The 20,232-nt window shown below is 32.2% G+C and overlaps 1 protein-coding gene across 7 annotated transcripts in view; it reads left to right on the forward strand.

The window, feature by feature from the left end:
• LOC114347563 (rho guanine nucleotide exchange factor 18) overlaps positions 1 to 20,232 on the forward strand; it is a 345,544-nt gene that overhangs the window by 177,263 nt on the left and 148,049 nt on the right. For 2 of the 7 annotated variants that reach the window (XM_050649935.1, XM_050649939.1), the window contains exon 1: positions 19,811 to 19,979. The exons of 3 other annotated variants lie outside the window; for them this stretch is intronic. In XM_050649935.1, coding sequence (XP_050505892.1) covers positions 19,883 to 19,979 — 97 coding nt within the window. In that variant the 5' untranslated portion in view covers positions 19,811 to 19,882. Of the gene's footprint in view, positions 1 to 19,807; positions 19,980 to 20,232 lie in introns of those variants that run through there. 2 more of the 7 variants (XM_050649934.1, XM_050649933.1) reach the window with 2 other exon arrangements.

Genomic DNA, 20,232 nt, shown 5'->3' on the forward strand with positions numbered 1-20,232 from the left:
AAATGTTCAAACTGCCAAGAGACAGGTGGGTGGCAGCTTTAACATTGAATTTAAGCAAAAAACAATATTTATTTGTCAAATAAACATTTTTCCCGTTTTCTAACAACAGTAAAACGTATTTTAAATTAAATAAATTACATACATTCTTCTAAATGCTGCCCACCCAAGACCGATTCTTCTCTTCAGCTCATGAGTCTGGTTATCCCTGCCAATCGTAATTTCATGTCCCAGGTATTTATATCTATCTACGAGTTCTATTTCCTTCCCACCAATACTGATGTTCTGGTTGGGTACCAAATTTGTCATTATTTTTGTTTTTGAGATGTTTATATTTAAACCAACATTTTCTGTAGCTACAACGAGTTCTTGTACCATCTCTCTTGCCATACCTAGATCCTCAGCTACTATGACTATATCATCGGCGAAACGTAAGTTGTTTAGGTATTCTCCATCTATTTTTATTCCCTTTGTCATCCAATCCAAACTCTTGAAAGCATGTTCTAAGACCGTATTAAAAAGTTTAGGTGACATTGGGTCTCCTTGTCTAACCCCCCGTTCTATTTTTATGCGATTGTTGCCTGTAAGTATATTTTGTGTAATAATTTTGTATACCTATAATCTAGCCTGCATTCTTTAAGCGCCTGTAATATTTTGCTAAGTTCAACTGTATCAAAGGCTTTATGAAAATCGATAAAAACTAGAACTAGGGGTTTATTGTATTCCACTACTTTCTCTATCAGGGTTTTTATACTTTGTAGATGGTCATTTGTTCCGTAATTTTTTCGGAATCCTGCCTGTTCTCTTGGTTGATAAGTCTCTAACTTTCTTTCCATTCTCTTAACTATTATTCGCGTAAATAACTTATATAAATGGCTGAGGAGGCTAATCGGTCTGTAATTCTCTAAATTGGCTTTGTCTCCTGCTTTGTGTAATAAAATCATAGTAGCGTTGTTCCAGTCTGTTGGAATATTGGCGTTGTGAAGGCAGATATTGAAAAGTTGTTTAATTTTTTCAAGGTTTGGGCAGCATTTGGAAAACTGAGAGAAACTTTTAAAAGTGAGTTACCCACATGTCTAAAGAGAAAGGTATTCGATCAGTGCGTCCTCCCAGTCTTGACGTACGGATCAGAAACACTTACCTTAACTAAAGCCTCGGCTACCAAACTAAGAGTCACGCAGAGAAGAATGGAGCGGTCAATGTTAGGAATAACTCTGCGAGACAAAATCAGAAACGAAGAAATCAGGAGAAGAACAAAGGTGACTGACGTCATCGAGAGGATAGCCAGGTTGAAGTGGAGATGGGCAGGACACGTAGCCAGAATGACAGATGGGCGATGGACGAAGAGGTTATTGGAATGGAGGCCAAGAGAAGACAAGAGAAGCGTCGGTCGACCGCCTACAAGATGGACTGACGACTTAAGAAAGGTAAATAAAAACTGGATGAGGGCGGCGCAGGATAGATGGGGTTGGAAACGAGGGGAGGAGGCCTATGTTCAGCAGTGGACTTTTGAGGCTGGATGATGATGATACATTCTTCTTTTTGTCCCAATTATTTTAATTAAAAACATGTTTCTTTGAACACCTTGTATAAATAAATATGTTAATGCTTACATTATTGAATAGAAAATTGAATACCCTTTCAAATGAGCTATCACATGACCCCTATTCTCCATGCCCAGATGGATGACGTCACTAGTATGATATATATGCCAAAAAATCGGAATTTAAAAATAAAAATTGACCTGTTTCGGGATTTTTCATTAATATCGCCGGTTTACGAAATAATGAATTTATGCGTTACTTTATGGACGCACTGTATACGTATATACTTAATAATATATTGTAATAAATCAGGGATGCTTTATGAATCAGTTCTAAAGCTAAAGGATAAAATATCGGACGCTGCTCTATAAAATTAGGTGTGTATTCAGAAAGGATTAAAGGCACAATGCGTGTTCTAATAAAGGACTGCGGAGATTTGATTTAGGTAAACTGGTATGTAATTCGAGCCTTTGTAGTCAAAAGCAATTAACACCCCACACGATAATAATGAATTTAGTAGATCTTGATCCTAAAGGTCCAATTAAGGGATAGATATAGGTCATATTTAGTTGACTTTATAGATTTAAAATTTAATATACTGAATTTTATATACAGTATGGTGCAAATGTTTGGAATAAATTCGGTATTTCGTAAGCTGGCAACTGAAAAATTCTGAAACAAGTCGATTTTTATTTTTAAATTATGATTTATTATACTGGTGAAGTCATCCATCTGGGCATGATGACATAATCGATAAGTTTTTTAAATGAGAATAGGGGTCGTGTGATAGTTCATTTGAAAGATTATTCAATTCTCTTTTCATTAATATAAAGATTACCATACTTATTTATAAAGGGTGGCCAAAAATATAGGTATAAATACAGGTAACTATTGTTTATACTTTTGTTTTACAACATTGTAGTAAGTAATTTATGAAATACTTATTAACATTAAGTATATGTAGTACAGTGGACTCTCTCTATAACGAACACGGGTATTACTACGAGGTTTCGCTTATAACGAGGTACAATAGATGTCCCATGAAACACCTCTATAACCAGCCATATTTGGTTATAACGAGGAAAAATGAAATCGAAGAGTATGTTTCTTTACCTGTTTTTGGCGTAGTAATGGTTATAAATAAATACCCCAACTACCTGTATATAGAAATATAGAAATGCCCAACATCTGTGTTATTATCGAGGCCAGTACTGTAATAAACTCCACCGCCTGTAATAAACGTCTTCCTTTATCGACCGATGTTGAATATTGTAGGAAATTTACAATGGCGAGTCTCATTGTTCAGGTCGACCATCGACACCTAATAAACTACGTCAGAGCCATCAAAACATTTCAGTATTATTGTCTGATATAACGAGATCCGCTTATAACGAGGTAATTAGTCCGCCATTTCAGTTCTCGTTATAGAGGGAGTCTACTGTATTACAATATATTATTAGCAATAAATTATTAAAAATAAAAATTGATAAAAGAAGATATAATTTTTTTAGCAAGACTTGTTTGATATATTATGTATAATATGTACGTTAATAAAATCATTTTCTTGGTAAAATAGTGGCTTATTTCCCATTAAAAGTAATTGATATAAAAATGCCACAAGAAAATAGCTTCAGAACAACAATATGTACGTTGTCTGTGTCCATACCATGTCAAGTGTTTGACATGGTATTGACATATTTGGTGTCTTTTCTGACTCTATTTTTGCAGTCTTAAGTGACTTTATGGATTTTTCATAATTATCAGTTAATTTTTTCGGTCTTTTCTTGTTTTTCAGTTTTATCGGAATACTTCTGCATTAGGTGTTCACCCTTAGTTGTTTTGTATTATGTATTTTTCTAGTTGTGTATAATTTGAGCCGGCATGGCATTTCATTTTTAACAGCTTATGGTATTATTCACAGTATATTCCAGACATAGTTTTTTACCTTTATTACTGAGGTTTTCCAGCTTCCGCACGAGACAATCTTTTTGCATCTTTTTTGGGGTCAAAAAAATTGACATTATCAGAAAAATTCAGCTTGATCGTATGATTTTTAGAGGCTCAATGACATTTTCGTCATGCTTTTAGAATTACATAAGACGGAGGTGTTTCTTTGCAGCTGGAGACATTTTGAGATAATTCATCACTATTGCATAAATCGAAAATAGGATCAATTTAGATTTTGAACCAAGTTTTTGAGCTTTGAGGAGTGACACAAATAATCTACTTTTGCTCTTTGCTTACTAATTTTTATTATTTTTTTTTATCTACACTCGGATGCAAAAAAATCGATTCACTAAAAAATTTGGTCAATTTGATGTCATGAATTACCTAAACCCGTTGTCCGATTTTAGTGATTTTTTTACCATGTTATAGCCTTATTCATTAACAATATCGCTGTAATAACATTGTTGCTAGACAGGTAAACTGTCACTGTATACTGGGTGTACGAATCAAACTGTGTTTTTTCCTCAAAGTTCGCATCACTGTGTGGATTATTGTAGCATTTATAAAATACCAAAATTAAAACCCAAATATAGCCTTCGGTTTTCTTAACATTCTGTTTTTAGATTCATTCGCTTATGTTGGATAATACAAAAGTTAGGTACGTTAACAACTGGCCATGTGCCTCATCAGTACAGAGTGTTTCTAAATTAGTGCGACAAACTTTAAGGGATAATTTACATGAAAAAATAATGACAGTTTGCTTTATAATCGTATGTCAACAAACGCTTCGTTCCCGAGATGCGGGATGTTCAATTTTTTTACAAACTGACGATTTATTTATGGCTTTAAAACCAAATGAGATATGCAAATCAAAGTTAGTGGGTTTTAAGACGTAGTTATGGCACATTTATTGACGTACAATTAAGAGTTTAATATTCACCATTAGCGCGCAAACGGGTGTTATGACCGATCAAATTCTTAATTGTATGTCAAAAAATGAGCAATAACTACGTCTTAAAACCCACCAAATTTGATTTGCATATCTCAACTAGTTTTAAAGCAATACACAAATCGTCAGTTTGTAAAATAAAATTGAACATCCCGTATCTCGGAAATGACGCGTTTGCGGACATAATATGATTATAAAGCAAACTGTCATTATTTTCTCATGTAAAATTACCCCTTAAAGTTTGTCGCACTTATTTAGAAACACCCTGTACTGATGACGAACATGGCAGGTTGTTAAAGTACCTAACTTTCTTATTATCCAACATAAGCGAATAAATCTTAAAACAGAATGTTAAGAAATCCTGAGGCTATAGTTAGGTTTTAATTTCAGTATTTTATAAATGTTAGAATAATCCACAGGGTGATGCGAACTTTGAGAAAAAAACACAGTTTGATTCATACACCCAGTCGAGTATACAATGACCTGTCTAGCAACAATATTATTACTAGTTCAGAGAAATAAGGAAAAAATATCCTGTTGGTGACACAAACCCCTCCAGGCCGAAACCAAATTTTTTGAGTAGTATGGACATCTATAATAATAACCTATATGTTTCCTGCAGCCGATTTTGATTATATACATAGTTATAAACAAATGAAGATAAAAAAAACGGTAAATTTTCGCTTTTTTCGTCTATTGCCAAAAAGTTAAGCATTTTAAACAAATTTGAGAGTAAGAAACTCATAAATCGAATAAAAAACTTCAATATGGCGTTCGCTGAATATGTCTATCCTGATTGGTTGCTTAGAAAATTGCAAAATAAATCATAAATTTTGAGTTTTTATAAATATTCATAACATGTAAAAATTAACTTAGAACCTTCTTATTACACGGAATGCTGAGACTTCTATGCTTAAATCATACCCTAAATTTCAAAGCAATCGGTCAAATAGTTTAAAAGTTATTGAATTTGTTTATCCCAAATTAATTTTTTTTTGCAACACTATAAGTCAGAAAATGATGAAGTTACATTAATACTTTGGATAGTTTATGAAAGAAGAAGATTTATACTATTAACTTAATTAAAAAAAATGACAAAAAATAATTCTAAATATTGCAAAATTATTTTGCAAAAACATGTGAATTAAAAAAATGGGGGGAGAGAATTTAAAAAAAAAACATGTGAATTAAGAAAAACAATTGTTTTTCTTTCAAATGTGTATAAAAATTCAGTCTCTCTAAATATGAAAAAATAATTTTTCTACGGGTAACGGTTAAAAAGTTACTCTAATTGTTTATAAGTAATCAAAAAATCGACATGTTTTTGCAAAATAATTTTACACTGTTTAAAATTACTTTTTGTCATTTTTTTTAGTTGTTAATAGTATAAATTAATCTTCTTTCATAAACGTCCGAAGTATTAGTGTAACCTCATAAATTTCTTATGCTTATAGTGTTAGAAAAATAAATTTGGGATAAACAAATTAAATAACTTTTAAACTATTTGACAAATTGGTCTGAAGTTTACAATATAATTTAAGCACAAGAAGTGTCAGCATTCCGTGTAATAAGAAGGTTCTAACTTAATTTTTTACATAAGTTATGAACATTTATAAAATCTCAAAACTTATGACTTATTTTGCAATTTTCTAAGCAACAAATAAGGATAGACATATTCAGCGAACGCCATATTGAAGCTTTTTATAATTATGATTTATGAGTTTCTTATTCTCAAATTTGTTTAGAATGCTTCACTTTTTAGTAATAGTAGTCCTGTCGCCAGGGGGGGTACAACGGCCTCGTTAATTCAGATGGACTTACCCAAGTTTTTTTTATGTATTTTGACCCGTAGAACACGAATTTTTTGGGTAACAGTTGATCCGGATGTCGATAAGATTGTTATAGACCAAGAACTTGAGGAATCAAATAACAGCGATTTTTGGCAAAACAAAACAATATTTTGTATTTTTTGGGTCATTTTAAGCAAAAAATATTTCTACAAGTTTTTTAGTAGGATGCACAGTTTTCGAGATAAACGCGGTTGAACTTTCAAAAAATCGAAAAACTGCAATTTTTAAACCCGAATAACTTTTGATTAAAAAATAAAATAGCAATTCTGCTTAGCGCCTTTGAAAGTTCAAGTCAAATTATGTCGGTTTTGATTATTTGCATTGCTAAAAATTTATTGTGTTATTGTTAAACAAAGCTACAAACAACTAGTGCGTGAGTGATGTTTCTATGATTTCTCATTTAAAATCGAACGAGTAGGTAGAATAGGTACTAGTGCAATCAAGACTATTTCTACGTTACATGCGTTAAAACGCATGTAAAAGCACGGGAAACCCTACGTGTTTATAGCTTTGTTAAACAATAAAAAAATAAATTTTTACCAATGCAAATAATCAAAACCGATATAATTTGACTTAAACTTTCAAATGCGGTAAGCAGACTTGCTATTTTATTTTTTAATCAAAAGTTATTCGGGTTCAAAAATTGCAATTTTTCGATTTTTTTAAAGTTCAACCGCGTTTATCTCGAAAACTGTGCATCCTACGAAAAAACTTGTAGAAATATTTTTTACTTAAAATGGCCCAAAAAATACAAAATATTGTTTTGTTTTGCCAAAAATCGCTGTTATTTGATTCCTCAAGTTCTTGGTCTATAACAATCTTATCGACATCCGGATCAACTGTTACCCAAAAAATTCGTGTTCTACGGGTCAAAATACATAAAAAAAACTTGAGTAAGTCCATCTGAATTAACGAGGCCGTTGTACCCCCCCTGGCGACAGGACTATAGACGAAAAAAGCGAAAATTTAGCGTTTTTTGATCTTCATTTGTTTATAGCTATGTATATCATCAAAATCGGCTGCAGGAAACATATAGGTTATTAATATAGATGTCCATACTACTCAAAAAATTTGGTTTCGGCCTGGAGGGGGAAGTGTCACGAGAAAAATCTTATTTCTCTGGACTATACAGCGATATTGTTAATGAATAAGGCTATAACATGATAAAAAATCACTTAAATTGGACAACAGGTATAGAAAATTCGAGCATCAAAAATGACCAAATTTTTAAGTGGATCGATTTTTTGCACCTGAGTGTACCTATATCACCGTGCTCTCTAGCTATTTGCTACCAATTTGTGTTAGTGTGTATAACCAGGTATAACATAGTCGACTTAAAAGATTGCATAAGTAACCTAATACTGACATTTACCGCGTGACACTCGATATCGACTTGAGGTTTCCGTATGTCGTCCACAATCCACAACTTTCCTGTCTACGAAAAAAGAAAAACCACTCACTCATTCACCTCATTCCCGCTTTTGTTTCGTTTGACGAGATCAAGAGAGCGGAGGACGGGGCTATTCGGTTTCTCGTTCTTAAGAAAGTTAAAAGATTGTTATTAAAACTACGAAAAGATAACAATAGATTTTTTTTCTTTGGCACGTGTGAATCGGTGTGAATCCAAGTATGGCACGACGCGCACAGTCTCTTTCCCATTGTTTCAGCGAGAGCCTTAGTCTTAGTTTTTTCACGGGCTCGTAAGTCGTTTCTTCTCTTCGAAAACTCGATTCGCGTTGTGTGACGTTGCGGAAAATTAGCCATGAAAATGTGAAAATTCTCTCTGTGTGTAAAAAGTTCGAAAAATGGGATTTTCTAGTTCGTGGTGGTGACGAAAATCGGGAAGAAGTCTGATGTTTGTGGTTACACAGTAAAGGTTTATACACTAACAGACAAAAATATTGAATAATTTGTTTTGGGTCTATTTTTGTAATATTTTTTCCTTTTGAACAGTTTTGTACTTTTTATTGCTAAGTTGTGCTGGACTCTTCTATGTACATACAGTATGGTGTAAATGTCAGGAATAAATTCGATATTTAAAAAATCCACGAGGAAAATAAAATTCCTGTAGCTGGCTGTACACCATAAATCACAAAAAATACAAGATCCTTTGTAAAAGGTATATTTAAAAGACCCCAATAAGGATTACATCACAAAACAAAACGTTTTCGGATTAATAGGTAATCCATCATCAGTGTTAAGCCCTAAAATAGTATGTATAACCTAATTAATAATAGACAATGTTATAAAAGTTGCCTAAGGTTAAGAATTGACAGAGGCCATACTCACAATAGCATGCATGCGTGAGCCACCAAAAAGTTATGGGTAAGAGTTTAAAAGTTTCAAGATCTTAAATGATACTACATATTTTTATTAAAACAGATGGATGTTGCAAATATTCCTGGATATAACCCAGGGCAACACAGGACTCTAACCCACGTGGATGTGATATGCAAGGATTGAACCTCACATATAGAAAATTGAGTGTCAACCGAACTGAAAGGTGAAAGAACTTTAGAAGTATGCCAGTGACAGATTGTCAATGCGACATTATGAACTATTTTGTTACTTCAGCCAAGGAATTTAAAGTTTATGTTAATGTTGAAAATAAAACATTATCAAATATCCATATATTGGTGTCAGAAATATTCAATATATTTGCAACATCAATCTGTTTTAATAAAAATATGTAGTATCATTTAAGATCTTGAAACTTTTAAAGGGTTCTTACCCATAACTTTTTGGTGGCTCACGCATGCATGCTATTGTAAGTATCGTATTGTAAGTAAGGATATTTAATTATGTATTCAGTAATATAAATCGTCCTATTAGAGGTAAAACTCACTAAGTGCACTTTTTTGAGAATTTGACATTTTCATCAATTTTAACTAAATACGGTACTGCCCAGCCCTGGAGAAGTCACCTGGGGCTCTAACCACCTTCGATTTCAGAGCAAAACTCATTAAAACGTATTATTACACGTGAATTTTTCCTTCCAATCTGGAGTGAATTTTGGTTTCAAGTTAAAACTCATTAAAACTTATTATTGCACATAGTGAATTTTTCCCTACAATCTGGAATGCCGAATCGGTACTTAGTGATTTTTTAAACAATACATTAGATAACATAATCTATTTTGCGATTAAGCAGGCGACTTGTGTGTTACATTGTATTGTTGAAACTGTACATTATATTTGTGTGCATTATCTGTTCAGCGATTGATTAAAAAAAATATGAGCTTAAATTTCTTTGTAATAGTGATAGCATATATAAAGGGTACCTAACATAATCTATTTTGCGATTAAGCAGGCGACTTTTGTGGCTGTCATAAATGCCGAAAGAATTGCATTTATTTTCGAAGAACGAAACTTATTGTTCATTTTTTAAATAATAGACTGTTATTTCTGATAGTTCGTTCGTTGTAAGTCAGCGAAATTTTATGGAGACAAATTCATTAACTTCTCAATATCCAATAATTATGTTCAAGGAAAAACTCATCAAGTACAAAGTGTAGTTAGTGAGTTTTACCTCTAATAGGATATCAATATCCAATAATTATTGTGTTCATGGAAAAACTCATCAAGTACACAAATTTATCTAATATTGATTGTATCATAGTTCCTGTGACGAAATATGGCTTAAAATATATGTTTCTATTTATTCTTTAAAGTTGGAAGTTGCATTACAAAAGTTCCAATATTCGAGTCAGGTGAATTTAAAAAACAATTTGTACCTTTAAATTAACTAACTAGTGAGTTTTACCCCTAATAGGACGAAATATTAACATAATTGTTTATACAGAACATGGATGTAATTAGAATATAGAATATAGAATTAATATAGAAGAATGGATGTAATTTTTATTTAATTCAAAATACATTTTACTATTGTCAGAAACCAAAAAAAAAATGTTTTTGATAAATAAGCATTGTTTTTTGCTTAAATTCAATGTCCAAACCAGCTCCCGCCAACCACCTGCCTCTTGGAAGTTTTAACATTTAATTTAAGCGAAAAGCAATGCTTATTTCTCAAATAAACATTTTTTTCCACAAGGAAAAAGTTTTCCTGTAGTTGGCTGTATACCATGTAATACAATAAAAACAGTAAAATCCTGTATAAAATATACAGGATTATACAGGATTTTACTGGATTTTTTTTTAATTTTTTTTTCTGACAGCAGTAAAATGTATTTTGAATTAAATAAATTACATACATTCTTCTTTTTTGTCAATTAATTTAATTTAAACAAATTTTTTTGGGCACTGTGTATAAACAATTATGTTAATATTTATATTACTGAATACATAATTAAATACCCTTTCAAATGAGCTATCACACCACCCCGAGTCTCATTTAGAAAAATCATCGATTACGTCATCACGTCCATATGGATGACATCACTCGTATGAAATATATGCCAAAATATCGTATTTTAAAAATAAAAATCGACCTGTTTCGGGATTTTTCCTTAAGTTGCCGGTTTACGAAATTATCGAATTTATTCCAGACATTTGCACCATACTGTATAGTTATTGTCAAGTAACTTGCATATTTATTGAAGAGCTACAACTTTGTACAGAAATTAATGAAATAGTTTGATTTTGCTTATAACATTTAATTATAAAGATAGGTAAACAATAACGACAATAGAGTACTGTTTTACGGCAACACTGTACCAATTTAGTACTTAGTATTTCCTCCTCTAGCTTTAGTGATAGTACATCCTTCTAGGCATACTTTGCAAAAGGTCTTGGATGGTTTCTTGCGGATGTCAATTTCATTCCTTCTGTGCAGCAATTCTTAATTCTATAATTGAGTTTAGAGTTGGATTTCTTACTCGTATACGTCGTTTTAGGATGTCCCATTAATGTTCTATTTGGGAGATTTGAGATATGCATCAGGACGCATTGGTGGCCAACCTAAAGCCTCTATCTCAACATCCTCAAGATTTCGATAACTGTTCCTGTGGCATGCGCACGAGTGTTATCATGCATTAGCACAAAGTTTTTATACCCAATGAAGCCAGCATAAAGAAAAACATGCTCTTCGAGGATGTTGCAATATTCTTCTCAATAAGCTCCTTACGACTCTCCCAACTAATGCCACCCCATAGCATTACAGGTGTAACCAGGATGATCCTAAGGGGGGAGGGTTAAAACTACTAGATGGTCTCTGGGGCTATGGAATAGTAATGGTGTTAAGCGTAATAGAGCTCAAAGTACAACTAAATGGGGGGGGTTACAACCCCCAAACCCCCCCTGGTTACGCCTATGCATAGCATAATGGAACCACCACTAAGGCTTCTGTATACTCGACCACGTCCATCTAGCTGTCATAATTATTGTATCCTTGTTTGATCTGTGAAAATATCCAACTGTTGCAACCGTTAAGTTTTGGGCCGTGGGGAAAAGCCATGGAACTATGGCAGGCCTTTTGGATTTAAACCAACCTCTTTTAGTCTTCTCTTCACTATTTTAACACTTACATTAACTTGTCTTGTGATCAGTAATTCATTATTGAGATTGGAAGCTGTAAAAGTGCGATTTCGCAAAGATTGAAGTCTCAAATATTGGTCATCTCTTGACGTTTAACATCTTTTTCGTCATTGACCAGGTCGCCGTTTGTATCCTCCAGTCTCATTGTATTGGTTTTCTATGCGAGAAACAGTCGATTGATGAATACGCAGGCTCCGTGCAATATCTTCTTGTTTGTAACCTTCATTGGCTAAAGTAACAATTTTAACACACACTAACTCGTTTAAGTATGGCTTATGAGCAAGAAAATTCCAGAATCAAGAAATAAAACTCTCCAATTGACATAGTAATACCAAGAAACAAAAGAAGAATCATTGTAAGTCGCCAAAGCACGCTTTCCATACTATACTAAAATCACATAAAATCATGGTAATAGATAGAAATAGGAAAAGAATAAATATGCAAATAGATGGAGTAGAAATAGAGCAAGTCAGTAAATATCAATACCTAGGTGTAATATTTGAAGAAAACGGAAAACATGAAATAGATATAAATTATAGGATACAAAGAACAACTAGACTTTATTATGCAATAAACAGCGGATTTGTAAATAGACGAGAAATATCAAGAAAAACAAAAATGCGTGTATACAAAACTGTGATAGACCTGTACTCACATATGGATGTGAATCGTGGATATTGTCAAAAAGGGATAAAAGTAAACTGCAGGCAATAGCAATGAAATATCTAAGAAGAGTAATGGGAGTGACAAGAAGAGATAGAGTTAAGAATATAAAAATAAGAGAAGAATTAGAAATAGAACCATTAGAAACTTATACAGGGTGTCCAGAAACTCTACCGACAAACGAAGACAGGAGATTCCTCAGATAATTTTATGACAATTTAACCCAATTCACCTAGTCCGAAAATGCTTCCTAAGGGAGCTAGAGCTCTTTGAAGATGGCGCCATGTAATTAGTTTTTCTTAAATACCTCCAGAACGCTTCTATTTAGAAAAACGAAAATTGGTATACATATTTACTTTTCTGAAATGAATCGATTCCATCCATTGCGAATTTCTAGTACCGGTCATAGGCGTACGTTTTGGGTAGGGCAACGGTTATTTTATCGCATAACTTTTTTGTCTTCAACTTATAAGCATTTTTGATACTGGATTATTAAATTGTGAGGTATTCTAGTATTAAAAGGTACTCTTACTTTAAGTCGATAGGATACACCGTTTTCTAGAAAAATCGATTTGAAAGTTTTTAGTTTTGGGAATTTGAAAAAAAAAAGTTAAAAAAATTAAAAAAAAAAACCGATGTATTTTATCAACTTAAAGCAAGAGTAACTTTTAGTACTCGAATATCTCATAATTGAATAATCTAGTGTCAAAAATACTTAAAAATTAAAGACAATAAAGGTATGCTATAAAATAACTGTTGACCTACCCAAAACGGACGCCTATGACCGGTACTAGAAATTCGCCATTAATGAAATCGATTAATCTCTGGAATATAAATAAATGTACCAGTTTTCATCTTTCTAAATAGTTTTTTTTGTATCTTTTTTTTTTTAATTCAAGGAACGAAAAATTTTCAAATCGATTTTTATAGCAAACGGTGTATCCTATCCACTTAAACTAAGAGTACCTTTTAGTACTAGAATAACTCACAATTAAATAATTCAGAGTCAAAAATGCTTAAAAATTAAAGACAAAAAGTTAGGCTATAAAATAACCGTTGCCCTACCCAAAACGGACGCCTATGAGTTGTACTAGAAATTCGCAATGGATGGAATCGATTCATTTCTGAAAAGTAAATATGTATACCAATTTTCGTTTTTCTAAATAGAAGTGTTCTGGAGGTATTTAAGAAAAACTAATTACATGACGCCATCTTCAAAGAGCTCTAGCTCCCTTAGGAAGCATTTTCGGACTAGGTGAATTGGGTTAAATTATCTTAAAAGTATCTGAGGAATCTCCTGTCTTCGTTTGTCGGTAGAGTTTCTGAACACCCTGTATAGAAGAAAGACAGCTGGGTTGGTGGGGACACCTTCAAAGAATGAGTGATAATATATCTGTTAAAAGAATCTGAGAAAGCAGAAATTTAGAAAGGAAAAACGTGGTAGACCAAGAAAAGAATGGAATGCAGTAATAATAGATATTCTGGAAAAGAGGGGAATAACATGGAACGATGCCAAAAAACTAACGGAGAACAGAAAGATATGGAAGAAATTGGCGAAGAATAAAAAAAAATGAAAGAATCAGAAACAGATCCCTACACCTTAGGGTAGAAGGGATAAAGATTATATATACAGTAGAGCGTCGATAATCCGAACTAATTGGTACAGGGGTAGTTCGGATTATCAAATTGTTCGGATTATCGAACATACGTTCAAAATACATACAAAGCTCATAAACATATAGTACATATTATGTACTATGTACATACAACGTATGTACATACATTTTAGTTACAAGGAATAAAACACCTACATAATAAACAAAATTGTATGTATTTCTGCATAAACAAAAAAATCCGCGGTCATATTTTGCCCATATTGTCATATTAAATCCAAAAAATCGGTCCGCGATCATATTTTTTAATTTTATAAAAAAAATTTTGCGTTCGGATTAGCGATCGTTCGGATTACCAGGGTTCGGATTATCGACGTTCTACTGTACTAAAATCACAATAAAGATGCACTAGAAATAAACAAACCAAAACACGTTGAATGTTACTAGGAGCACTCCCGAATCATGGTTTACAATGTATAAACTTTGTAAATCATGATATTAGATTTACAGTGTATACTTAAGATTTTCATCCGATAGTATGGTAATAGATGCCTTCATTTGTAATGTCATCATGTTCTTCTATGTTGCTAGTAGTGTTTTCAACTATTTTCGCAAATTTCTTATTATAGACCAGGGCGCATCTGTAAAAAGATTAGTACATTTGGACGTTGAGAGGTGACTCAAATTTTTTTGCAGAAATTGCTTGAAAATAACTCAAATAATAATATTTGAGTTATCCTCCCTCTCAAAAAGGTCCGGAACATTATTTAAATAATCAAAATGTCAAAAAATGATGGGAAGATTCGATTTTTTTCTTCGTTTTTTGATTATAACTTTAAAAGTATTAATTTCCGAGAAAAGTTGTACTGACATAAGAGTTGCGTAATTAAATTTCCTACAATATAGAATTGGTTAAAAATTTAAAAAATAGTCACCCTTGTTGCAAAATAGCAATAATTGCGAAAAAACCATACAAAAACAAGTATTCGCATTTTACGTTTTTCAACCATTTATGCTACACTTAGGACCTTCATATTTCACCCAGAAAAACTTTATGATACAGTAAAACAATAATGTAAATTTCATTAAGATCGGTTCAATAGATTTTGCAAAATAAATTTTGCAATCCAGCTTTTGCAAAAAGAATTCATTTTTTCAAAATGTTACAGGACTGAAAATAAAGCAGATAGAAACTTGAATTTTTTTGCATATAGAAGTGTACTGTACCTTTCATTTGCAATTTGCAAAATTAAAATCGATTAACTACCACGGCGTGAGGATTTTTTTTAAATAAACATTAATTATTGGTGCTATGCGCAGGACAGCGGATAGTTTGCTCTGATTGGGCATTCCAATGACCTTTGATAATGATTGATACATTTTAATTTTTATTACATTTCGATATAAATAAATAAATTTGTTTATTGCAAAATAAAAACACATACTCTATCCTTTAAAATAACACTTTTTTTAGCAAAAACTTTCTTTGTTCATATATTTTAACTTAGAAAATAAAAGTTTATTATTTTTAAACATATGCAATTGTTTAAACAATATTTCACAAACAATAATAAAATTAGTTTGATTTTTGTTGAATTAAATTATTAAAATACAACAAAATAAAGAGTAATAAAATAATATATAAGATAAAGATTATAAGAAATTTTGGTGGAAATCAACTTGCGTGTGAATCGAATACCGCTGTCCTGCGCGTAGCACCAAAAATTAATGTTTATTTAAAAAATTTCCTGACGCCGTGGTAATTAATCCATTTTAATTTTGCAAATTGCAAATAAAAGGTACAGTACACTTCTATAAGCAAAAAAAACTTGCTCTCTGCTTTATTTTCAGTCCTGCAACATTTAAAAAAAATGAATTTTTTTTGCGAAAGCTGGATTGCAAAATTTGTTAAACCAATTTTAATGAAATTTACAGTGTTGTTTTACTATATCATAAAGTTTTTCTGGGTAAAATATAAAGGTCCTAAGTGTAGCATAAATGGTTGAAAAACGTAAAATGCCAGTACTTGTTTTTGTATGTTTTTTTTTCGCAATTATTGCTATTTTGCAACAAGGGTGTCTATTTTTTAAATTTTTAACCAATTCTATATTGTAGCAAATTTAATTACGCAACTTTTATGTTAGTACAACTTTTCTCAGAAATGAATAGTTTTAAAGTTATAATCAAAAAACCAATAAAAAAAATCGAATTTTTCCTTCATATTTTGACATTTTGATTATTTAAACAATGTTCCGGACCATTTTGAGTGGGAGGATAACTCAAATATTATTATTTGAGTCATTTTCAAGCAATTTCTGCAAAAAAATTTGAGTCACCTCTCAACGTCCATCTCAAAACAGATGCGCCCTAGACTATTAAGCTCTGTTTTTACTTTTCCCTGGATGTTGTTTTTGTTTAGCAGTTTTATATCTATTTTGAGCCAAATTTTCTTACGAATTATTTTGAGGCGTATGTTGACATTTTGAACTAATATACTATGATCTGATGAGACATCTGCGTCTGGATATGTTTTTGCTGAACTTAGAATTTCGATACCTTTTGTTTATGTTGATAAAATCAATTTGGTTTCTTATGATTTTCACTTGGTTATCACCGGTTGCTTTCCATGTATAAAGTGTTCTTGGATGTAATTTAAGTTGTTTGATAATATTTTTTGTGTCTTTGACAGCATTTATTGCATAACGGAATCTGCCCCGGCCTACTGTTCGGTCATTTAGAAATTATTTGTTGAATTTGGTCACTATGTAATGTACGTCCAGAATCCGTAGACTACTCTTGATTTATTCCAAAATTATATTATTAACGAACATCTTGTTTATCACATCACCTTGATTTTCGTTTCCTCAATTATAATTACCAGGTTCATGAAAAACGTTAGGATGTAGTAAATTTTTTGATGCCAGCAAAAACCGACAACTAGGCGCTTCATTAAGAATGCAGTAATAATTGCAGTTGACGAAACTATTACATTAATTATCAGTTTTAATAAGTGCTCAGACTTCTACACTAATGGCCTATTAATTCATTTAAGTGTACCAGTCGAATGACCCCGCGCCGTCACTACGATGAAAACTTATCTTTCAGTCTAACTATGAAAGTTTACTTGTTATTCAATAGAATCAAGAAATACGAGCGATAAAACAACAAAAAATATATATAAAGCTTTTATGAAGTGTTTCTAGAAGTTTCAGTGACAGATTATCTTTTTCGAGTGATCTAATCCATAAAGTCGTTAGGAAAATATAAACGTCGTGGCTTTTCCTCCGACCAGCGACTATCACGAGGCATTTTGACAGGGGGTAAGACCAAAAAGCGATTTTTTGTTACAGGCTTCTTTTTCTTCGAGTGCCATACGCTTCCAGCGTCTAAACGCTCATCTGACATCTGACAAATTCTTAAAGGGGTGATACACACGCGAGTAAGTACGCGAACTTATGGCTCGACGACCTTTTTCGCCCGTGTATCACAGCAAGTACGCGTATTTTAAGTCCGCCGAGTAAGTACGCCGTCGATCCAACAAGTTTGAAATCTTACTCGTAACCCGTACGTGTATCACTGCCACGAGCCTCGAGCCATCATGTTATTGCGTTTAAAGTTACACTTATATTTTCACTAATTAAGCAAATTGCCTAGAAATAATTCAATCGTTTATTGTTGATAAAAGACAGTAAATAACTCGAAAAGTATTGTTTTAGTGAAAAAACTCTATAGACTATACAACAAAAGTTGCTTAAAATTAGTCAGTTTATCCAATTCGGAACTTATCTTGAACATATATTTTTTCACCCACAAGATGGGGTGAAACTCACCCCCAGGGCAAAAGCACACATCGGCACCATATCACTTTTTTTCTATGACATGTTAGCTATGCGTATGCCAAATTTCATGTCAATCCAAGCGGTTCTTTAAAATTTACAGCAAAAACCGTGAAAGAATGGACTAATAGGATTGTCAGGGTATCGCTTAAAAATGATTGACTCTGTAGGGGCCTGTGACAAGAAACTTGTGTTTTCAATGGTGGCATGTATATTTTTAAAATAAGAGAAAATAATGGCTTAATAAAAAATAATTATATAGCTGCTTGCCATCAACTGTTTACGAATTAAAAAATGACTGCCTGACAATCCTATTGAACTTCAACTATAAGCTAATAGAAGCCTAACTTATATTGTAGTATTTTTTTGAAAAATCTTATGAACAATTTTTATATGTGTTCACAGCAAACTGATAGTACGGTAGTTTTTTTTTTAAGTCTATTAGGTGTCGTTTTTTGTATACTAAAACAATAACTGCATTGTTCCATTGATATGAGGTTTTTCCTTGGTAGATTTATTCGATGAAAAGTTTGGCCAAAGCGTGGATAATTTTATTTTCACCTAGCTTGATCACCTAGATCACTACTCCATCACTGCTAGGGATTTTGTTATGTTTCATTTCGGAAAGTGTCGTTTTAACACTTATTTTGTCGTTATTTTTCATTTCGTGTGGTATTATTTCTGACATTCATTTGATCCCTAATTCCTAGTTAGTGCTCTCATACATTTCGCAATAAAAGGGTTCGAGAATCTCGAGAATTTTCGTTCCGTAGTGATGTTTTCATCTTTGTTTCTTATTCTGTACATATATTTTTGTTGCCTATTTTGTTCGTATTTCGTTTTAAAACTTTTGTTTTCTGGATAATCTATTTAATTTCTTCATTGTTGGGTAGTTTTACGTCGTATTATAAGTCGTATTACAAAGTCGTATTTTTCTGTCAGTTTTCTTCTTTTACCTAGGACCTTTTTGGAATTTGGCTTAGTGGTTCTTTATCGATCACGACTGTATTCCAGCAATCCTTTTCCTTTTTTTAGTGCCTTTGTTGTGCCATTATTTACTTTTTCAATATTTTCTATTTAATTTTCTAAGTCTTGTGTATGTCTGGTTAGTGTATCTACATAATTATTATATGTCTATATCTTCTGGAAAAATCCATTTCTTCTTTCGTGTTTTTATTTGTTATTTTTTTGTGAACAGATACAATTACATATGCTGCTTCTTAATTCGTCTAGCATTTGTCCACATTTTTGTAATTCTATTAAATAAACATTTTGCTAACTTGCTCCTATTTCCCCTAAGCTTTCTTCTAAAGTTTTTCATCGTAAAGTGGTTGCTCTATATATTATTTCTCTTTCCACCTTTTTAACTTTTGTTATGTCAATATTGATCCAGTTGATGAAGGTAAAATATATCGTAACTACTGTATAATTTTCTGACCAGATTTGCTCCAAAATTTGGCTAAATGTTCTACTTACATATTGTCAACTTCAAAGTTGGCCCTGTGCCGTAAGGTGGTGTTACCCTTGGGGTGAGGATGCCACCCCTTCTCGGGGGTCATTTTTTTTATTAAAAATAACACCGGGAATTAATATACCTATTAGAACTTTTGTCCTATACATTTTTTTCTGAAAGTCAGTACGACTTATTCGCAAGTGAAAATGTCAATTTTTTAACAAAAAACGATTTAGAATTTTAAGATTTTTTTGATAAAATACATACTTTTGAGTAATTCGCAAAAAAATCGTTTAAAAAAATGTTTTTTTTTGGTGTTAAAAAAATGACATTTTCATTTTCGAACAAGTCGAAAATATTAACAAAATCTTGAACTGAATACCAAATGCACATTCAATTGTGTCACACTTAATTTACCTTTTTAACTAGTGATTATTTAATCCTTGTGATGTGACAAATACCAACGAACAATAGACAAAACAAAAACAGTTCCGAAGAGTATTTGAAGTGAATTAATAATGATGTTGTGTGGGGGATGAGTTTGCTTCCGGCCGACACCAATCGATGCTGTCTGTGCACCAGGATAAAAGTACTTTTGTTCTCCATTATGGGATTCTCTTGTCTTCTAGAAGGTAACTATTACAAATGTAGATAATTTATTATATCCTTATAACTTATTCCGTTGGCATGCATAACAAAAACTCATTTTTATCATATAGTGCTTTATTATCTATATAATAAGCAAAAGTACAGAAACACAAAAATCATAATGTTCATTCAAATAGATTTATAAGTCGACAGATATGTCTGAAACCGCCAACGTCGAAAACTTTGGTTTCGCGACGTTGTCATATCAATCAGGTTTCAAAAGTTTTCCGGTTTTTT

The sequence above is a fragment of the Diabrotica virgifera genome, chromosome 4 (assembly GCF_917563875.1).
Source record: "Diabrotica virgifera virgifera chromosome 4, PGI_DIABVI_V3a".
NCBI lineage: Eukaryota > Metazoa > Arthropoda > Insecta > Coleoptera > Chrysomelidae > Diabrotica > Diabrotica virgifera.